Raw genomic sequence first — 18,365 nt, 5'->3', positions numbered from 1 at the left:
ATTTGTGAGAATGGAGCATGGATAGAGGAAGAAGAGGAAATTGGAAATGCTGCAGCAAAGTTTTATCAGAACTTATTCACACATTAGGATACACATATTGATCTCAGTATCCTTGAGCATGTTCCTAACTGCATTGATTCCTTTGATAATGAAAATCTTTCAAAAATTCCCTCTGGGGAGGAAGTAAAAAAAACAGTTTTTGATATTAATCCAAACAGTGCTGCTGGACCTGATGGTTACAGTGGAATGTTTTTTCAAAAATCATGGGATATTGTTGGCCCTGACATTATTAAATTAGTACAAAATGTTTTTGAGGGGAAACAGATTCCAAGATTTTTCACTAATACTTGCTTGATTTTACTTCCTAAAGTTGACTCTCCCCAAACTTTTTTTGAATTTAGGCCTATAAGCCTCAGTAATGTAACTCAAAAAATTATTTCCAAAGTCTTGTCTGATAGATTAGCTAATGTTCTCCCAAAAATAATTTCTGATAACTAAAGTGGCTTTATTAAAGGAAGAACCATAGGGGAGAATGTCCTATTAGCTCAAGAAATCACTCATGATTTAAAACAAGAGAATAGGGGTGGAAATGTGATTTTCAAGATAGATATGAACAAAGCATACGATAGATTATCCTGGTATTTTTTATGTGCTGTTATGAGAAAAATGGGTTTTGATGAAAAATGGATCTTTATCATATGGAATTTTCTGTCTAACAACTGGTATACTGTTGTCATTAATGGCAAAAGACATGGATTTTTTAAATCTCAAATAGGGGTTAAGCAGGGAGACCCTATATCTCCTGCTCTATTTATTATTGCTGCTGAAGCTCTTTCTTGCAGGTTGAACAATTTGTTTAATGACCCTAAGTTTATCAGTTTCACTATTCAAAAGGAAGGTCCTAAGATTAATCATCTTGCGTATGCTGACGACTTGATTATTTTTTGTGGAGGTAAAACAGAGTCTTTAAAGAGTGTGATGAAAGTTCTAGAGGACTACTCAACCAACTCAGGTCAAATGATAAACAGGAACAAAAGCTGTTTTTTGATGGATAAGAAAACTTCTGAAAAAAGAAGCAGGATAGTTTCCAACATCTTACAAGTACATAGACAAGAATTCCCAATAAACTACTTGTGATGTCCTTTGTTTCAGGGCAGGAAATTTATTAGTTATTTTGCTGAAATGGCTACTAGAATTCTCAAGAAGATAAGTTCTTGGAACTATGGTAGACTTTCAGCAGGAGGAAAGGTGATTTTGATTAAACATGTTTTGTCTGCTATGCCAGTGCATCTTCTTGCCATATGTCAACCTCCTAAGACTATCTTTAAGCAATTGGAACAATTTTTTGCTAATTTATTTTGGGGCAGTAATGAGGGCAAAAACAAGTATCACTGGGCAAAATGGTCTAGTCTTTGCCATCCAACAGAGGAGGGAGGAATAGGGATTAGAGCTTTACAGGATATTTCTGATTCTTTTGCTGCTAAGCTGTGGTGGCAATTCAGTACTAAAGAATCTCTATGGGCCAGTTTCCTGAAGGCAAAGTATTCCAGAAGAATACATCCTGTAGCCAGGAAATGGAACTACTCTCAGTCCCATAACTGGAGGAGAATGATGAAGATCAAAGGGAGAGTTGATCACCTTATTTTTTGGAAGCTTAATAATGGTAAGGCTAGCTTTTAGTGGGATAACTGGTCAGGACTAGGTGACTTGGCGAAATTTGGTGAGGCTAACACTTCTGTGAGGGGTGAAGTAGCTGAGTACATTGAGAATGGCAGTTGGAATGTGAATAAGATGAGATTAAAACTTCTGGAACAAGTGCTTAATCATATCCAAGGAATTACTATTAAATTTCCACATATTAATGATAAACCAATATGGACAATCACCACAGATGGGAAATTTAGTTGTAAATCTGCGTGGAGTTGTCTAAGAAAATTCCAGAATGCTACATTTGTCAACAAAATGATGTGGCATAAGAAATCTCCTTTCAAAGTCTCCTTCTTTCTGTGGAAAACTCTGAAAAACAAGGTATCTGTTGATCTCAATCTTAATAGATTTAGCGTTAACTTACCTTCTAGATGTTCTTGTTGTTTTGATCATGAACAGGAAAACCTGGAGCATTTAATGGTGAGAAGCAGGATCAGCAAAAAGGTTTGGATGCATTTCAATCAAAGCTTTGGAATCTATCAGATTACAAACAACATAAGACAACGAGTTATTACATGGTGGCTCGTTAAAGGGAAGAATCCTATCCAGAAAATGGCATTGCAGATTCTTCCAAGCATCATTTTGTGGCAGATTTGGAAGGACAGATGCAAAGCTAGATTTGAAGGAAGGAATATGTCTGTACAAGGGATTATTCAGAGGAGCTGGCAGCAACTTATCATGATCATTCACAAGCAATTCCCGCATGTTGATCCTTTTTTACATTGGAGGCAGTTCATACAGGTCATGGAGCAAGCAAAACTAATTTTTAAATCTATAGTTCTGAAATGGGCTTTTCCTGCTATCGACTATGTGAAACTGAATACTGATGGCTGTTCAAAAGGAAATCCTGGCATCAGTGGAGGTGGGGGTATTATCAGAGACAGTAAAGGTTCATTGATAGCTGCTTTTGGAGTGAATTTTGGCATCTCTACTAATAACTTAGCTGAGGCACAGGCGATGGAAATAAGAGTAGAATGGTGTGTGACGAAGGGATTTAGGAAGTTAGAAATGGAAAGTGATTCAAAGCTGTTGGTAGACTGGATATTGAATCATAGTGATCCTCCATGGTCCATAATGGATACTATCGTGAATATTAGATCTCTTCTGGAAAGTGTGGATAGTTGGAAGATGGAACACTGTTACAGGGAAGGTAATAGAGCAACAAACACCTTGTCCAACTGGGGATTGGAATGCAAAGAAACAACATGGATTACTAATTTCCAACAGCTGCCCAAGACAGTTAAAGGGGAGATAAACACGGATAGAATGCAAATGCCTACTTTTAGGAACTGTCTAGTCAAGAATTCAAAGGAGTACCAAAACAAGATGTATAGAATATATACTTTTGAAGTTCCTTAACTCATATTTTGTATAGAAAAAGAGTAGTCACTCTTCCATGACACCAATTTTTTGTAAGCTTAAAGGAAAACCTATCAAGCATAGTATGGGGATTGTCCATAAAAAGATAGGTACAGGGAGATTTTCTCCTCTGTGATGTTTTTTGGAGATATGAATAAAATAGAGCCCTTGAGGAGAGGGTGGATTGAAGAAAAAAAAAAAGCCAACTAAAAACCTTTTTTTTTCTTCATGTTATGACTACTTTAAAACTAAAATTCATCCATTAATCATAATTATTAGTGTTGACACCTAATTTTTGACCTCCCATAATTTACTTTAATTGACCAGAGTCCTTGGATATCAAACAGAGTAAAATGTGTATTTTTAGAAGTCAAAATGATTTTATAAAATTATTTAGATAATATTTTACCATTCTTATTTGGTAAAATAATTCCTATAATATTATAAGTCATTTAGAAATTAATTTACACATTTATTGCAACAATTATGACATTTTCTAAATCAACCAAGAGAAAAGCAATTTATAACAATTATTTATTTAATTGTCCAAAATTGTTAAATTGTCAATTAGCAAGTATTTTACTCTGTTTAATTCAAGAATTTTATTAATTAAATGAATTGATAATTTTCCCCCTCAATTCAGTCTTGCATATTCAATTTATTAATTTTATCATAATTAATTGAGTATTTAATTGTGATTAATTTTGTAACTTGTCTACTAAATGGCTACAATTGAAATAATCAATTGTTTGGTTCAATTGTGACTCAATTGAAAATCAATTTGAGGTCATTATTGCAAAATTTGTCTCTTAATTTTTACGACCCTTATTTGACATAGCCAAACTTATTGATCAATCAATCGAGGTCATTTTTGCAAATCCTTTACTTTAAATTGGTTAAATGGACCAAAAAAAGGCCATAATTGGAATACCCTGGTTTAAATTAAAGCCAATTTGAGGGACATCATTTGCAATAATTGGGCTTTATTTTATTTTTTTTAAATTATGATTGCCCGATTGGGCCTTTTATTTAATAGAAATGAAAGCCCAAAGAAACAAAGAGTTTGGTCAGGCCAAGAAACGAGCCCAACCCAAATGCAAAACAAAAATAGAAACAGAAAGGAACAAAATTAGCAATTGCCTAAATGAACTTTGTGCCCTAAATTTTCGGTTCTCTCTCTTCCTTGGAGGTGTTCTCCCTCTCCTTGCCGCCGACCTGTGACTGAAGATCTCCGATGGCGAAGATGCACAGCTCGGATTATCGGTGAGTGGCTTTGCTATCTTTGGTTTTTGTTCCTTTCCCTGTATATTCAAACTGAAATCCTTCTCTTTTGAAACCTGTATGACCTGAATTGATGTTTGTTGAGCTTGGTTTTGCATCAAATTCATATGACATGTGACTGAAGTACATCTCCGATGACGAAGATGCGTAGCTCGGATTATCGGTGAGTGGATCTGCTTCCCTCTTTTGGTTTTTATTCATTTCCCTGAATATTCAACTGAAATCCTTCTCTTTTTAAACCTGTGTGACCTGAATTGATGTTTGTCGATGTTGCATTGAAGATGTGTTCTTGAACTCCCAGATCTTTTCTGTTGTTCCTGTAGCTCCTCCGTTGCCTTAATGTTGTGAATTGTTCTTTTCTAATGATGGTTTGGTTGTATGTATACGTTACCCTCTTTGTTAACTTTAAAACAAATAAAGTTGATCTCTGCCTATTTGAATGAGCACCATACGATACTAATACCACAAATAGACTTTCAACCCACATTACTTGATCAAAGTTAACCTTAAGAAAGTACATATATGCTCTCTGTGATGCTTCCCTTTGTTCTTTGCTGGTTGCAAATTCGATTGCTGCCTTTGTTTTTTTTTTTTACTGTACTTTTGTTGCTTTTACTTATGATTCCTGATACGTAAAATTGTACCTGCAAAAAAGAACAAACAGTTAGAATAAAAACCTTCATATCCTCTTCCCAGATGGTTTGGATGTAGAAAACTCCTCCGATATGCTCCTCCTGTGACCCTCCCATCATTAGCACCTCCTGATTCTCAAGTACGGTATCTGACTCTTGTCACTATTCAGAATTTTTCTCATGTGTATTCCTAAATCCTGAAAATTCTGACATTGAAAAGACCCATGATCTAAAGCATAATTTGCTAGTGCATCAGCCAATTTTTTTGCCTCCCTCAAAGTGTGAGTAAACAGTACATTCATATCCCTGCTCAGTTCTGTAACCTCTTCCACCCACCCAGCAATGTTCCATGGTGGTTTCCAACCATTAGCCAAGATTTTCTGCACCATCTCTGAATCAGTTTGAATGATTATATTCTGAAAATCTTTGCTTTTGGTATATTTCAAGGCTTCTTGAATTGCAACAATCTCAGCTTCTGTATTAGTAGCAAAACCAATGTCCTTAGATTGTGCATGTATTAGGTTTCCTTCAGAATCCCTTAGACAGAACCCATATGCACTTCTTCCAGGGTTACCCCTAGACGCCCCATCAGTATTACAAACAAATAATTGGGCTTTACTTGTTTAATTAGTTTTGTTTGATTATGATTAATAGTCTAAATTATTTAGTTCTGTCTTAGTTTTGGTTATTCATTTAAACGAGTATCAAAGTCCGGTATATATACAAATATATACACGGATATACATGTATATCACGTGTATACATGCATACAATTTAAACAGCCCATCAGCCTTTAAAAATGGACCGAGTCCAGCCCAAGTCAAGCAGACCCGGCCCAATGGCAAGTTGAAGGGGGTGAAACCCCTATACACTTTCACTTTCCACCAAACAGACCCCTACCTCCCATTTCCCTTTCCTCCCCCACACCAAACCCTACCCGCATCACTCATGTCTCTCTCTCCTCGTCATCACCACATTTTTGGCAAAGTTTCAGATAAGAAAAAGTCTTTGACAAGTCTGTATGGCCATTTGAAGTAAAGCATTTATGGTTTCCATTCCATTTAACCAAATGCAGTACGATTTTCTTTAAATCTCAATGGGAAGAACTGATTTTCTTTAATTAGATTTGTTTGTATCTGAGTTTGAATGGGCAATTGCCATTGGTTAGAGGAGAATCGCACAGATCGACTTCATATGGGGCAAAATCTGACCGTAGATCTCCCTTTACCTTTATTCTTATCTATTGATTGATGTGTTGAAGTTAATTTGTGAGAAAAAACCCCAAAGTCCCACATCGGACCGTTTAGGGTTTTTGAGAATTTGGGGGTTCTATATAAAGAACCCCATTCTCCATATTTCTAGAGAGATTTTGAGCATATTGAAACATCACTATACTCAAAAGTCGAATTACCTAGGGTTTCTAACTTTTGAGACCTTTAATTATTTGACTAAGTTCAAAATTTTAATGTTTAATTATTTTTTGCTTATTTGTGGCTGGGTTTGGGATTTTGAGGAGCAAAGGTTCTTCAAGGTTCATTCTCGACTCAAGGCTGCACCAGGAAGAGGTAATCTTCTTTCCTTTTTATTTTCTTATATTTTTTCAGTTATTTTTTTGTAGCTATATGTGTTTATGTGTTTATATGCTAAGTTTGGTTTATGTTTAGTTAAATATGCTTCTGTGTTAGTTAATTTAGTTTATATAGTTAAACTATGCTTTTGTATTTTACTTTTAGTTTAGTGGGTCTAGTCTTTATATTAATTTAAGCTTAATCTGTCTTAGTATGTCCCATGTGTTAACTTAGCTTAGTCTCTTTAAACTAAAGTATGCTCTTATGTGCTAGTTTGTTCTGGTAAAGCATGTTTATACACCGCCTTAATCAAGTTTTAATTAGTTTTTGATCATTATGAAGTGGTAGTCAATTCTAGAACTTGTTTGTGAAATACCTAATAATATGATCCCTACCTATTATTCCTTTAATATATGATGCAGTCTTGTTACGGTCTTATTGAGTTTATGTGCTATGTTAGATGTGTTTTGATGATATGATAAGAAGGGCAGTAACACCGAAAAGTTTAAGTACATGAATGTTAAATGCTAGCTTGTTTTGTACCATATTGTTTTTGTTAAAATGATTCTGTGTAGGGTGTTTAACTCCTACCTCATGTCTTGCTAACTTAAGTCACTTTTGACTAATGGATTGATGCTATACCTATATGTTTCAATCTTGTACACTAGGGATCATGTTAATCTTTGCCTATTATCTAATTATGAGCCTATATGATCTACTGTTGTGTTACTTGATGAGTATTGAATTTGGTTTTGATGCCTAAGCCTGCTATGAATGATTAACATGCAGTTGACTGCTTGTGTTACCCTCTCACTCATGAATGCTAGACTATACCTCTCTGATCTAAATGTACACTACACATGACCATAAGTCTTTTGGTTTTGACAGCATGGCTAGTATATTTAACCCCTCTTTGATTTAGACTAGTACACAAACTAATGTTAATATTTGAAGCATGCCTACACTAGCTTAAGGTTGAATCCAGGGCCATTTATGACCCATATTGTTTAGTGTACCACACTGTTGCTTCTGTGATGTATTGTTAGAGTCAAAAAACGCTATTGCTTTGCTTAGAGATATGTATGGGATAGAGGTATGGAACCTTTTTATTTACTAGACCAAAAAACTGTGTCTGTTGAGGCTGAGATGACTTTGGTTTGATTTGAAAAAATGACCCAGACCCTTTGCATGCTCCCTAATGGCTCTATTTCAAATTGTGAAAGTCTATCCTATGTGTTTTGGTTGTTGGTTAGTAGTATGAGTCTCAGAATGTGTTTTGTACTGGTGAGCATACTGATAAGACCTGCTTGCATACTTTGTCTACTTGGGTTTATGTCCATGTTTTAAAATAATTCTGCAGCATTTGCCTAATTGAGTCTATGTATACTATGTATATCTGGAGATTTATTTGATATACACTGCTTCTTTCCTGAACCTGTTATGACTATTTTTTTATCAAAGTATGAAACATGCATAAGTCTGATTTTGTGTGTGGATATGCTTGTGTACAAGCTATACCCAGTCTCACATATACTTCAGGGTATATGAGTTTGGTATATCTGTATATACACGGCATATCACTCTTTACTTGGTTGTGATAATCTACTGTTGTTAAATTTTAGGCCTTCCCTTCCTCTTCCTGTGTTGGGCCTCTATGTGTACAATAGGCTTAATTCAAAATTCAGCCCAGTTTGCCTATTCTTGTACAATCACTCATTTGGGCCGTGAACTGTTTGTCTTAGCCGAATTAAAACTTAATCTTCTTACTTGTTTATGTGATGGTTTTGAGCCTTCCTTCTTTTGGATTATGAAATTTCGCATTACTAAGTATCTAGACCCATACTAATCCTTATCATTTTGTTGTGATTATGTGATTTTCCTCGGGCCACTTGGGCCGTGTCCTTGCATAAACCTGTTGGGCTAAAGGCCCAATTATCTTATTCGATCGAGTCCGTGTGAGAAAAATGGCAAGGGAAGCTAATATATATTGAAGGCCCAACCATAGGTGAAAATGGTGAAGGCTTAGCTATGGGTGAAAATAGCAAATTGGTGGGCTTAGGTAGGCCCACCAGCCTAAACTTCCCTCTTACATTCATTATTTGTGTAAAAATTATATTTGTAAAACGCTTGATGATTATTGGAACCCACTATGTATGTTAGAACTTAGGAAAACACTTAGTAATTTAGGTAAGTCGTCAAAACAAATCAATTTTCAAATATGGCTAATAATCTTTCCTTAACTTAAAAAGGTTTCAAGAGTTAGTTTTTTCTCAAAATGTCACGGTTTAAAAGTAACAATAGGAAATGGGATTTAAAGTAACAATAGGAAATGGGATTTACTTAAAGAAAACGGTTTTAAGTCTAAAAACAAAGTGAATACTTCTTTCAAAATGATCAAAGAACCGTTCCACCTTAAGTACGAAATTGTTAAAAGTTTATCTTGGCAACAAATGGACCTCAAAGACATTTTTTTCTGAACTGATGGAGAAAGAATTGGGCTAAGTTTAAAGGATGTACCAATCTGGATATTTTGGACTTTGATAAGAAATTGGACGACTTGTTGGATTGATTTTTGAGATAAGACGGATCTTGGAACTTAGAATTAGGACTGATTATATGGGCTTCAATGATTGAAAACAGACTTGAATAAAAACACTTGCATTTTCTTATATGCGTATAAGTAAAAAATCGGAGATATACTCCATATTTTTATATATACGTGTAATAAAATCCGTAAGAACTAAACTCATTTTATTAGGACTAGAATAGTAATGACTCTACTCGGAAGAAATCCCGGGTGTGTCCTAGTCTGGCAATAAAGTGAGTTGAACACTTACGCGGATTTTCAAACCAAAAACCCCTTTTATAAGGGGATTTTTTGCCAAACTTTTTCTTGAAATTATGATATGAATAAAAATGACACTTTGCGGAAACTTAAACAATTCTTAAGCAAATAATTACAAAATCACACATTGAAGCTCGTAGGTCAATCGTATTCTACGAATCTTTAATACTATGGTGAGTAAAACGTTCCTTAGGGGATTACCAGAACCCTTACCTCGAACTTTGGTCCAAAAAGCTTTTTCTCTTGTTTGAAAAACTCTTAAAACCTGATTTTCCTAGTTTTCCTTAATAAATTAGGTGGTGACTCTAAAATACTAAAATTCATTTAGAGCACCAATAACCTCTTAGTAGCTTTTATGTGCACGCGTAAAAGTGAACCATAACAATTAGCAATATGTCAATTTAGTAATTATTATTTATTACAATGAATTCGTAAATCTTATACTTCTTTAACTAAGTTGATGTAATTAAATTTTTCATACGTTACTTAAGACTATTTTATGGGTGGTACGAAATGTAATTAATATTTTATATTTAAAAATTCAAAAAAAAAAAAGAATTAATATTGTACAAATTATTTGAATTTATTATTTCTTTATTTGTATTTTATAATTTTTGCTGAAAGTTCGATTTAATGTTCCATATTAAGTTAGCATTTTCTGAATTTGAGTTCTAATTGATACTAATAATGTAAATAATTCAATCATTCTTGACTGCAATTACCAATTTAAAGTAGTAATGTTTATATCTTTTTTAATCAACTAATTCATTATAAATTTAATTTTTCTAATTGTGTAACATATGTAGAACTAAACATTAAAGAGCCGATTCGGGCTCGGCTCGGCTCGGCTCGAGCTCCGTTATACTTTGACAAAGCTCGGTTGAGCTTGGCTCAACTCGGTATTGTAAAAAGCTCGGTTGAGCTCGGATCGGTTGGGCTCAGCTAGAGCTCGATCGACTCGATGCCCAGGCCTACTTGTTGGATCTCCTTATAATTAATCAATATGGTTTCACGTATTCCTGACATTGCAAAGCAACAAAAAGATATAGTTAAATAAGAAAAAAACTTTCTTAAGTAATTGAATAAAATTGTAAATTGAAAAATTAGAATATTCAATACACTAATGTAGTGTCACGATGAGATCAAGTGTACCATTATCAAGTGGGAGAGGCCTGAATTGTACTGGGTTAAACTAAACACTGATGGAAGCAAACAAAGTGATGGGCATACAGGGGCTGGTGGCATTATCAGAGATAGCTCACGGCATATGTCTTTTGCAAGATTCTTGGATATGGGCAGTCACAATTATGCTGAACCAAAAGCTGCCTTATGGGGTCTTCAGTGGTGTTATAAAAATGGGATACAAAATGTCATCCTTGAATGTGACTCCAAGGTCATTGTGGATATGTTGAATTCAGCCTGTTCTGTCCCTTGGAATCTCTTTCACATCATTGATGAAGCTAAAAAGATCATTTCTCATATCAATATAGTGATACAACATTGTTTTGGGGAAGCAAATCAAGTAGCCGATGCTTTGGCTAAAGTAAGTACCATGGGGTAAGACATGATCATTTATAACTACAATGACCTTCCAAAAGAAGCTCTTGGACCTTTCTTTATCTTATTCAAATACCATCCTTCAGACTGGAGGCGAATCCAGAATTTCAAGAGGATGGGTTCACCATTGCTGCTAAGAACTTTTTTATTTTTATTTTTTTAAAAAGACGCAAAAGTGCATTAAGTTAGGTTCGATCCTACAACCTTAAGGGATTAATCCTAGGACTTAACCAATGCTCCACTCAATCTTGTTTGACCATGTGTTCCTTTAGTTAATATTAGATATATTTTAAGAATTATATATATAATATATCGAGTTTAGTCGGGTGACCATGTGTTCACGTGACCCATTTTTCCAGCCTAAATTTGCTCCTGCTTCAGACGCAAGCAAGTGAAGATACAACTCATAAATCATTAACGACTGTGCATTTTGTATAGAGTTGATTCTTTGGCTGTACAAGCCTCTTCTTATTATGTCATTCATGTAATTTTGTAGTTCTAGAAGGGGGCTAGTATATTTTTGTAGAGTTGGGCGCAGGGATGTTTGCTTTTGCCCTTACTATTCCAGTTAGTAGATCATTAAATGCGACGTTTACATAGAAATGAAAGTTAAATTAACTATTATTGTAATTATTAAGATTATTAAATATTTTTTAATTAGTATCTATATATCTTAAAATGATACTTTCTCTATTCCAATTTATATAATGCACTTTTCGTTTTAGTATATTTCAAAAAGTTAATATCTTTCTATACTTGGGGACAAAAAATTAAACTTTAAACTCTCATTTTATATTTATTAATGAGGTGATTTATAGACAATGTGTATGGTTTGTTTATAAATTTCAACTTTTTTTTTAATTTTTTTTTTCATATTTAGTCAAAATTTATCACATAAATTGGAACGAAAGAAATAAAAAATAAATCTGTGAATAGTTTTTATAAATATGTGATGTGTGAATCCAAACTAAAAACTAAAAACTAAAAACTACAGGGCTAATACATAATCTCATCCAACTTGTTTACTTTTGCTAATTGCGCATTAAAGTTTGTCGGATCCATGACTCTTGTAGACTTGTTTAAAAATAATAAATAAAATAAAGGGGGTGTTCGAACAAATTAGGGCATAAATCTCTAATTTGGAAACTTCTTGTTGTTCCTGATAGAAAATGTTGGATCATGAGAAGATCCAAGCCCTTCAATCTGCAGCTCTTCTGCGTCTCTTGGTCTTCTACCTCTTTGAATTGATCTCGTTGGCCGATTCATCCATATGACCATATCAACTTCCCATCGGTTCATTTATATCGAGAAAAAGTTTGGTTTTTGTCTTCCTATTCAGGTACAATTTTTGTCCTTTATTTCTTTGTGTATGACTCCCTTCAAGTATGTATCTTTTGTTCCTTCCGTTACAGCCTCCGATCTTTTGATTGTTGCTATTTGTGTTGTGCATCAAATATGGGATCCTATGACTCATGTAGACTTATTTAAAACTAGTTTAGCGAGCGTGCGTTGCAGGTGTGTATCGCGTCAATCAATAAAATTAATATTTTTTCACAAAATAACAGTTGACATTAAAATAAATACAAATATTTAATTAAATAAGGAAAGAATTTATAAAGTAAAACACAAACTTCTCTCTGTGTATTCAACAGTCACTTAGCTAAACAATGATACTTAGCTAAAGAATAATAAAGCAAAATAGAGTCCAAGAAAAACACACCATCATTAAAAGTATGGAAAAGGCTCAAATATGTCATCGAACTATCGGAAATGACTCATTTATGCCATTCGTCAATAGTTTGGCTCATTTATGCCATTGCCGCTACCAATATGGCTCATTCATGCCACTTTTCATTAACGCCGATTTTACAATACCATATATGACACTTGGCCTCCAATTAGAGGTCTACGTCATTTAATTAAACCAAATTTATGGGTCGGGTTTAGTTTAATTTAGCATTTAATTTGTGCTGATTTAATTAAATGACGTGGGCCTCTAATTAGAGGTCAAGTGTCATATCTAGTATTGTAAAACCGCCGATAATGAAAAACGGCATGGATGAGCCATTTTGGTAACAACGATGACATAAATGAACCAAACTATTGATGAGTGACATAAATAAGTCATTTCTAATAGTTCAATGGCATATTTGAGCATTTAAAAGTATGATAAAGTAAATGAAAGTGTTTCTTATAAAGAAGAACACTGAGCCATACCAATATTAAAAATATTTCGACATTATTGATCAAAGTAAAATTTCCCAAACAAGAACCAAATTTGAAACAAAAGCTATAATATAATTTAAATTTACCATAAAAATCGAGGTTAAAAGTTATGAAGCGTTTCGAAAGTGCAAGTTAGCAAAGTCTGGTTAATCACCATCTCCATCAACGGCTGTCCATGACCAAACGTGTGCGAAATAATCGTATGTATATCGAATAATTAACTTTTACCTACACGAAGTACCTAAATGTCCTCGAAAAGCTGTTTACTGAGAGAACAAAAAGAGGAAAAATAATGTCTCAAATAGAAGATTAATCAAGTACCCAATGAAAGCGAGTTTCAATCTTTAGGATCCTCAACATCAGTTTTTTATGACGGTGATGTCTGAACCAGCTTAAGAATCCGAACTCAGACACCTTAAAATAACCTTAGGAAAAATTAGAACACAAACATAACGATGATAAAAGACACTAACAGAAAAACGAAAAAAAGCGATAAAGAAAGATCACAACAAACATTAGAAAAAGGCTTGAATCACAATTAGAATAGGTAGAAAAGAAACGGCATGTTAGATTCAAAAGTTATAGGATCTGCAAAGTGAAAAATAATGCTTTGATCAGTAAAAGATATTATTTAAGTAGAAATTTAATGGTTATCAAATTACAAAGTTTCCTGTCTAACGTGTTCTATCATAAGTATATTTTAGTGCATATAAAACCCTAACTGAATATGAAGTTCTAATAAAATTAGGATCGGAAGCTATTAAAATTTTACCTTATATAGGATTTTCCTTATTTAAATTGTGTAATAGAATTAAAAGTCATCCTTCAAATAAGGAAAGACTTAATAAGAAAATTTGATTTGATTTCAAAGTTCTAAATATTATAAAAATAATTAATAAATGACTATTTTGTCTATTGTAGAGTCTTTTAATGAAAGACAAAAAGTTCAATCAAGATTTCAAAGACCCTTCATACTTTTAATATAGTGTACACTAGTTTCACGAGCATTACGTTGTGTATCTCACGCTAATGGAAACGTGCATGGCGGGTGCATTTATATAGTTGTGGCACTTAGTTTTTTCGATGTAAAAGAAAATTTCATTAAAATTACATTAAGTAATAGATTTGAACTCTTTTTTTAAAACCACTATTAGGTGACACCTAGCAGCTCCTTTGTATTATTTTAATAATTAAACAAAGTCTTAACAAAAAATGAAAAACGAAAGAAAATAAAGACAGATATGTAAATTGTGTCTGCACAAGAAAACCCTAATTTGGGAAGCGCCCGATGTTCTGATAGATATTGTCAAGAGAGAAAAATCGTGCTTCTTGATCTTTCATCTCTGCTTTTCAAGTGATGAGTCAATGTTGGTGTTCGCTTTTCTCTCCACCACCTTCCGTAGATCTGCTCATGTGGAGTAGGAACTCTTCGATTAATGAGTTGATGTTGTTAGTCTCCTTTCTCTCTGTCACCTTCCATTGTTCTGCTCAAGTGGAATCGGAGTTTGGTTCTAGTGTTCCACTTCAGGTATCTATCTTCTTCTAGATCTGGATTTGTTGATCCGTCCATGCCAATGTTCTCCTAGCTAAGTATTTCTCTTATCGGTGCTTCGAAACTGCTTGTATGTGTTGTTGATGCTATTTCTCTTGTTGATTCCTTTGATCTGTGCTTTTCCATTTTTGCTGCTTGTATCTGTGTTGTATGATTGATGAGTCGTGAAATTACGCGATATTCGACGCTCATTCCTTAAGTTTTTGTGACTCCTTAAGCACTTTTGTTGTTACTTTTTGCGTTTTTATGTTGTTTTTGTAGGAAAAGATGCCCGGAGAGCATAAAAGAGCAAAATGGATCAAAATGGAACAAAATAGAGCAAAACAAGCCAAGTAGCTGAAATGAGTGATCGGAAGATACCAAGTGAAAAGAAAGTCAAAAAGAGGTCCAACTAGACATTTTTGCAAAACTGTCAAAACTGGACAGTTTTGCAAAAACGGGACAGATTTGCAAAACTGTCAAAAGTGGACAGTTTTGCAAAAACGGGCAGAATTGCAAAAACAGAAATATGGGGGCAGATTTTGACATTTTTTGGACTTGGAAAAATTGGGGGGAGCTACAAAAGAGAGGCTAGGGCAAAACATTTTTCATCTTTGGTCATTTTGCAAGTTTTGGAGGCTAGGGTTTCACCTACACAATTGGAAGAGAAGATTGGAGCACTTTAATGAGATAATTTTTAAACCTTTCTTCAATTCCTTGTTTTGTATTGAATATTTTAGTGTGTAGTATTTCATTTCTAGACTTGAATCTCGTTTATGAAAGTATTCTTGATTAAAGTTTGGATTGAAACTCTTGTTTTGCTTATGTATTAAATGATTTTTATTGCTATTGAAGTGGGTCTTTGTTGATTTAATTAATCTCGTTCTTGAATGTTTCCAAAGGGATTAGCTAACCCTAGGACTCACCCATTTACTTAGATTGAGCTTGGAAGAGAAAATCTAGGTTGAGAAAGATTAATTAATAAGAATTTGGGTCATTAAACTCATCTAATAACTTGAGCTCGGAAGAGGATAGTTACTTGAGGTTAAATTGATTGTGCCTAATATCACACTCTAAGGCTTGGAAAATCTTAGAGTGAAATTCATTGATTTGGTTGGAAGACTTTCAATGAGATTTGAGAAATCATTATCTATTGACACAAACCCGCTCTTAGTTGTAAAATCATAAAATACGTTGGATCGTTACTTGAGTGTAATTTTCTATTATCCAAACTTGTGGCCATTGATCATTTTACTTGCTTTTTAGGTTAGTTTACATTTCCGCATTAGTCATAATTTTCTCAAAAACCAAAATATTACCTATCGTTTGGCTTTAGCGTAGTTGGTGAAAGTTCCTTACTTTCTTAATCGCCTATCATATTGTTCCCTGTGGGATCGACCCCGACTCATAGTTGGGTAAATATATTGCATACGACCGTGTACACTTTCACTTTGAGGAGTGTATTTGGACGTTATCAAAAATGGCGCCGTTGCCGGGAACAATTTGGCGTATTTGAGTTAGTTTGGGATTTAAGCTAATTTGCTTTGGTTCAAACTTTCATTGCTTTATTTTATCAAAAAAAAAAAAAAAAAACTGACCAGTTTTGCAGAATTGCAAAACTGTCCAGTTCTGAAAAACTGTCCAGTTTTTGCTTTTGCAGAAACTGTCCAGTTTTGAAAAACTATCCAGTTTTTGTTTCTGCAGAAACTGTCCAGTTCTGAAAAACTGTCCAGTTTTTGCTTCTGCAGAAACTGTCCAGTTCTAAAAAAAAAAAAAAAAAATCAATGGCATCATATAATGAAAATTGGTCGGATGGTAGTTATGCATACTTTGATGACCCTTGTCTTTATTGTGGAGGACCACACTCATGGCAAAATTGTTTGAATTCTCCCGGGGGCGTATGGTGCGCACAATCTCAAACCTATGAGTGGAGTATTTGTGATAGGTGTGGTGGTCAAAATGGTCATTGGGATAATTGTGCTTATCTGTCCTTCCCTCCCCCGAACCCCCACTATGACTATTCTAGTTTTGATTTTGATGATAGTAGGGATATGGAAGTGGAAGAAGCCTCCAATGCTCAAAATGAAAGGATAATGCTCATGTTGGAGACCATCCTTGAAAAAGTTGAAAAACAGGACTTAGCGGTTAAGGACTTGAGGCAAGCAATTAATTGCAATGACAAAGCTATTCACACCTTGGAGGATCAAATGAAATTATTGGCTCAGATTCATAATGCTCAACAACTTGAGGATGTTGAAAGTAGACAAGAAAGTGGCCAAAACATGAATTTCTCCAAGGGTGGATTTTTACAAGCTTTGAATAACCCTCAACTTGAAGAAAGTCTTGACAAAGTGGAAGTTGTGAGCCAAGATTGGCTTATGACTCAAGCTCAACAACTTGGAGCCTATGGAGATCATCGTGAAGGCATTTCAAGGATGATGGAATTTTTTTTTAAAATCCATGTTGAGCAAAGTCAAGAGTTGAAGGAACTTGAAATTGCTATCCGTGACTTGAATACCAAATTGAATGCAAAAGTTGAGGTATGCAATACTCAACATCAAATAGTCATGGAGAGTAGTTTTCAGTTAGTTTCCAATGAAAAAGTGGTCAACATTGATTTTCAAGAGCTAATGATGAATTGCCAACCGACCAATCCAAAAATAATGCAAGATGCCAATATTGAAGAAATGATACTAGAGTTGCATAAAAAAGTTCATGAAATGGTTTTTGAAGACTCTAGTTCATTCTTGGGTGAGGATGTCAAAAATGAAGCGAATTTGAAATTGAAGCGCATTGGACCACATTCCAACCATTTTTCAACATTGTGCTTGGTTGATGATATGGAAGTTGAACTAACCGAGCCTATGGAGAATTGTGGAAATGAAGAAGAAAGCGTTTTCATATTGAAGTTTGCTATGCCAAAAAGACAAAATGGCATGCCTCACTTACGGGCCAAGAAGTGCAAAATGCGCACCCGAGAGTTGGCCTACTTGTTTTTCTACCACCGCCCCATGAGCGTCATCATGATCTTGATTCAAAGTTGGGGCGCAAATTCATATCTTCCAAATGGAAGGAAAAGTGGTAAAGGTAACCGTCGTGCCGCGACGTTAAATCAAGCGCTTGGTGGGAGGTAACCCATCGTTTTAAAAGTTTTAAATCGTTTTTGAAATTTTATTTTTTAGAATAGTTTAGTTTATGGTTTTTGACTAATCTGCAAAGTTTCAGAATTTTTGGAGTTGTTTTGAGCATGTCGGATATCCGGACAGCCCCCAAAACCAGTAAAAGCTGCGAAAAAATCTTTTCTGGTGTCATGACCTGCGAATCGCAGGTCACGTCGCACATGGTGACAGAGACACAAAAAAAAATAAAAAAATTTGGTGACATCACCTGCGACTCGCAGGTCATACCTGCGAATCGCAGGTGGGGTCGCAGGTGGTGACAGTAAGCAAAAAAAAAAAAAAAAAAATTTCTTCCAATATTTTTATGTTTTGTTTTGATTATGTGCAGCGAGGACACTGCAATGTTTATAGTTGGGGGTGGCCCGTGGTAGCGCATTATATTTTGAAACTTGCTCAAAAATTTTGAAAATTTTGTTCTTTTGACATGTTGTGAATTAGTCACTCTTATTATTTTATTTTCTTTCTTAGCTTCTTTCATTA

At 34.5% G+C, this 18,365-nt stretch overlaps 1 protein-coding gene across 1 annotated transcript; it reads left to right on the top strand.

Annotated features, from left to right (window-relative positions):
- The first annotated feature begins 14,342 nt into the window (after positions 1–14,342).
- Positions 14,343–18,165, top strand: LOC132615858 (uncharacterized). The gene is made up of 2 exons (XM_060330454.1): positions 14,343–14,703; positions 14,989–18,165. The coding sequence occupies exon 2, from the start codon at positions 16,491–16,493 to the stop codon at positions 17,838–17,840; it is 1,350 nt and encodes a 449-aa protein (XP_060186437.1). The 5' UTR covers positions 14,343–14,703; positions 14,989–16,490; the 3' UTR covers positions 17,841–18,165.
- The last annotated feature ends 200 nt before the right edge of the window (positions 18,166–18,365 follow it).

The sequence above is a fragment of the Lycium barbarum genome, chromosome 10 (assembly GCF_019175385.1).
Source record: "Lycium barbarum isolate Lr01 chromosome 10, ASM1917538v2, whole genome shotgun sequence".
Classification (NCBI taxonomy): Eukaryota; Viridiplantae; Streptophyta; class Magnoliopsida; order Solanales; family Solanaceae; genus Lycium; species Lycium barbarum.
Note: the sequence above shows the minus strand (reverse complement) of the source record. Positions and strands in the feature narration are given on the sequence as shown.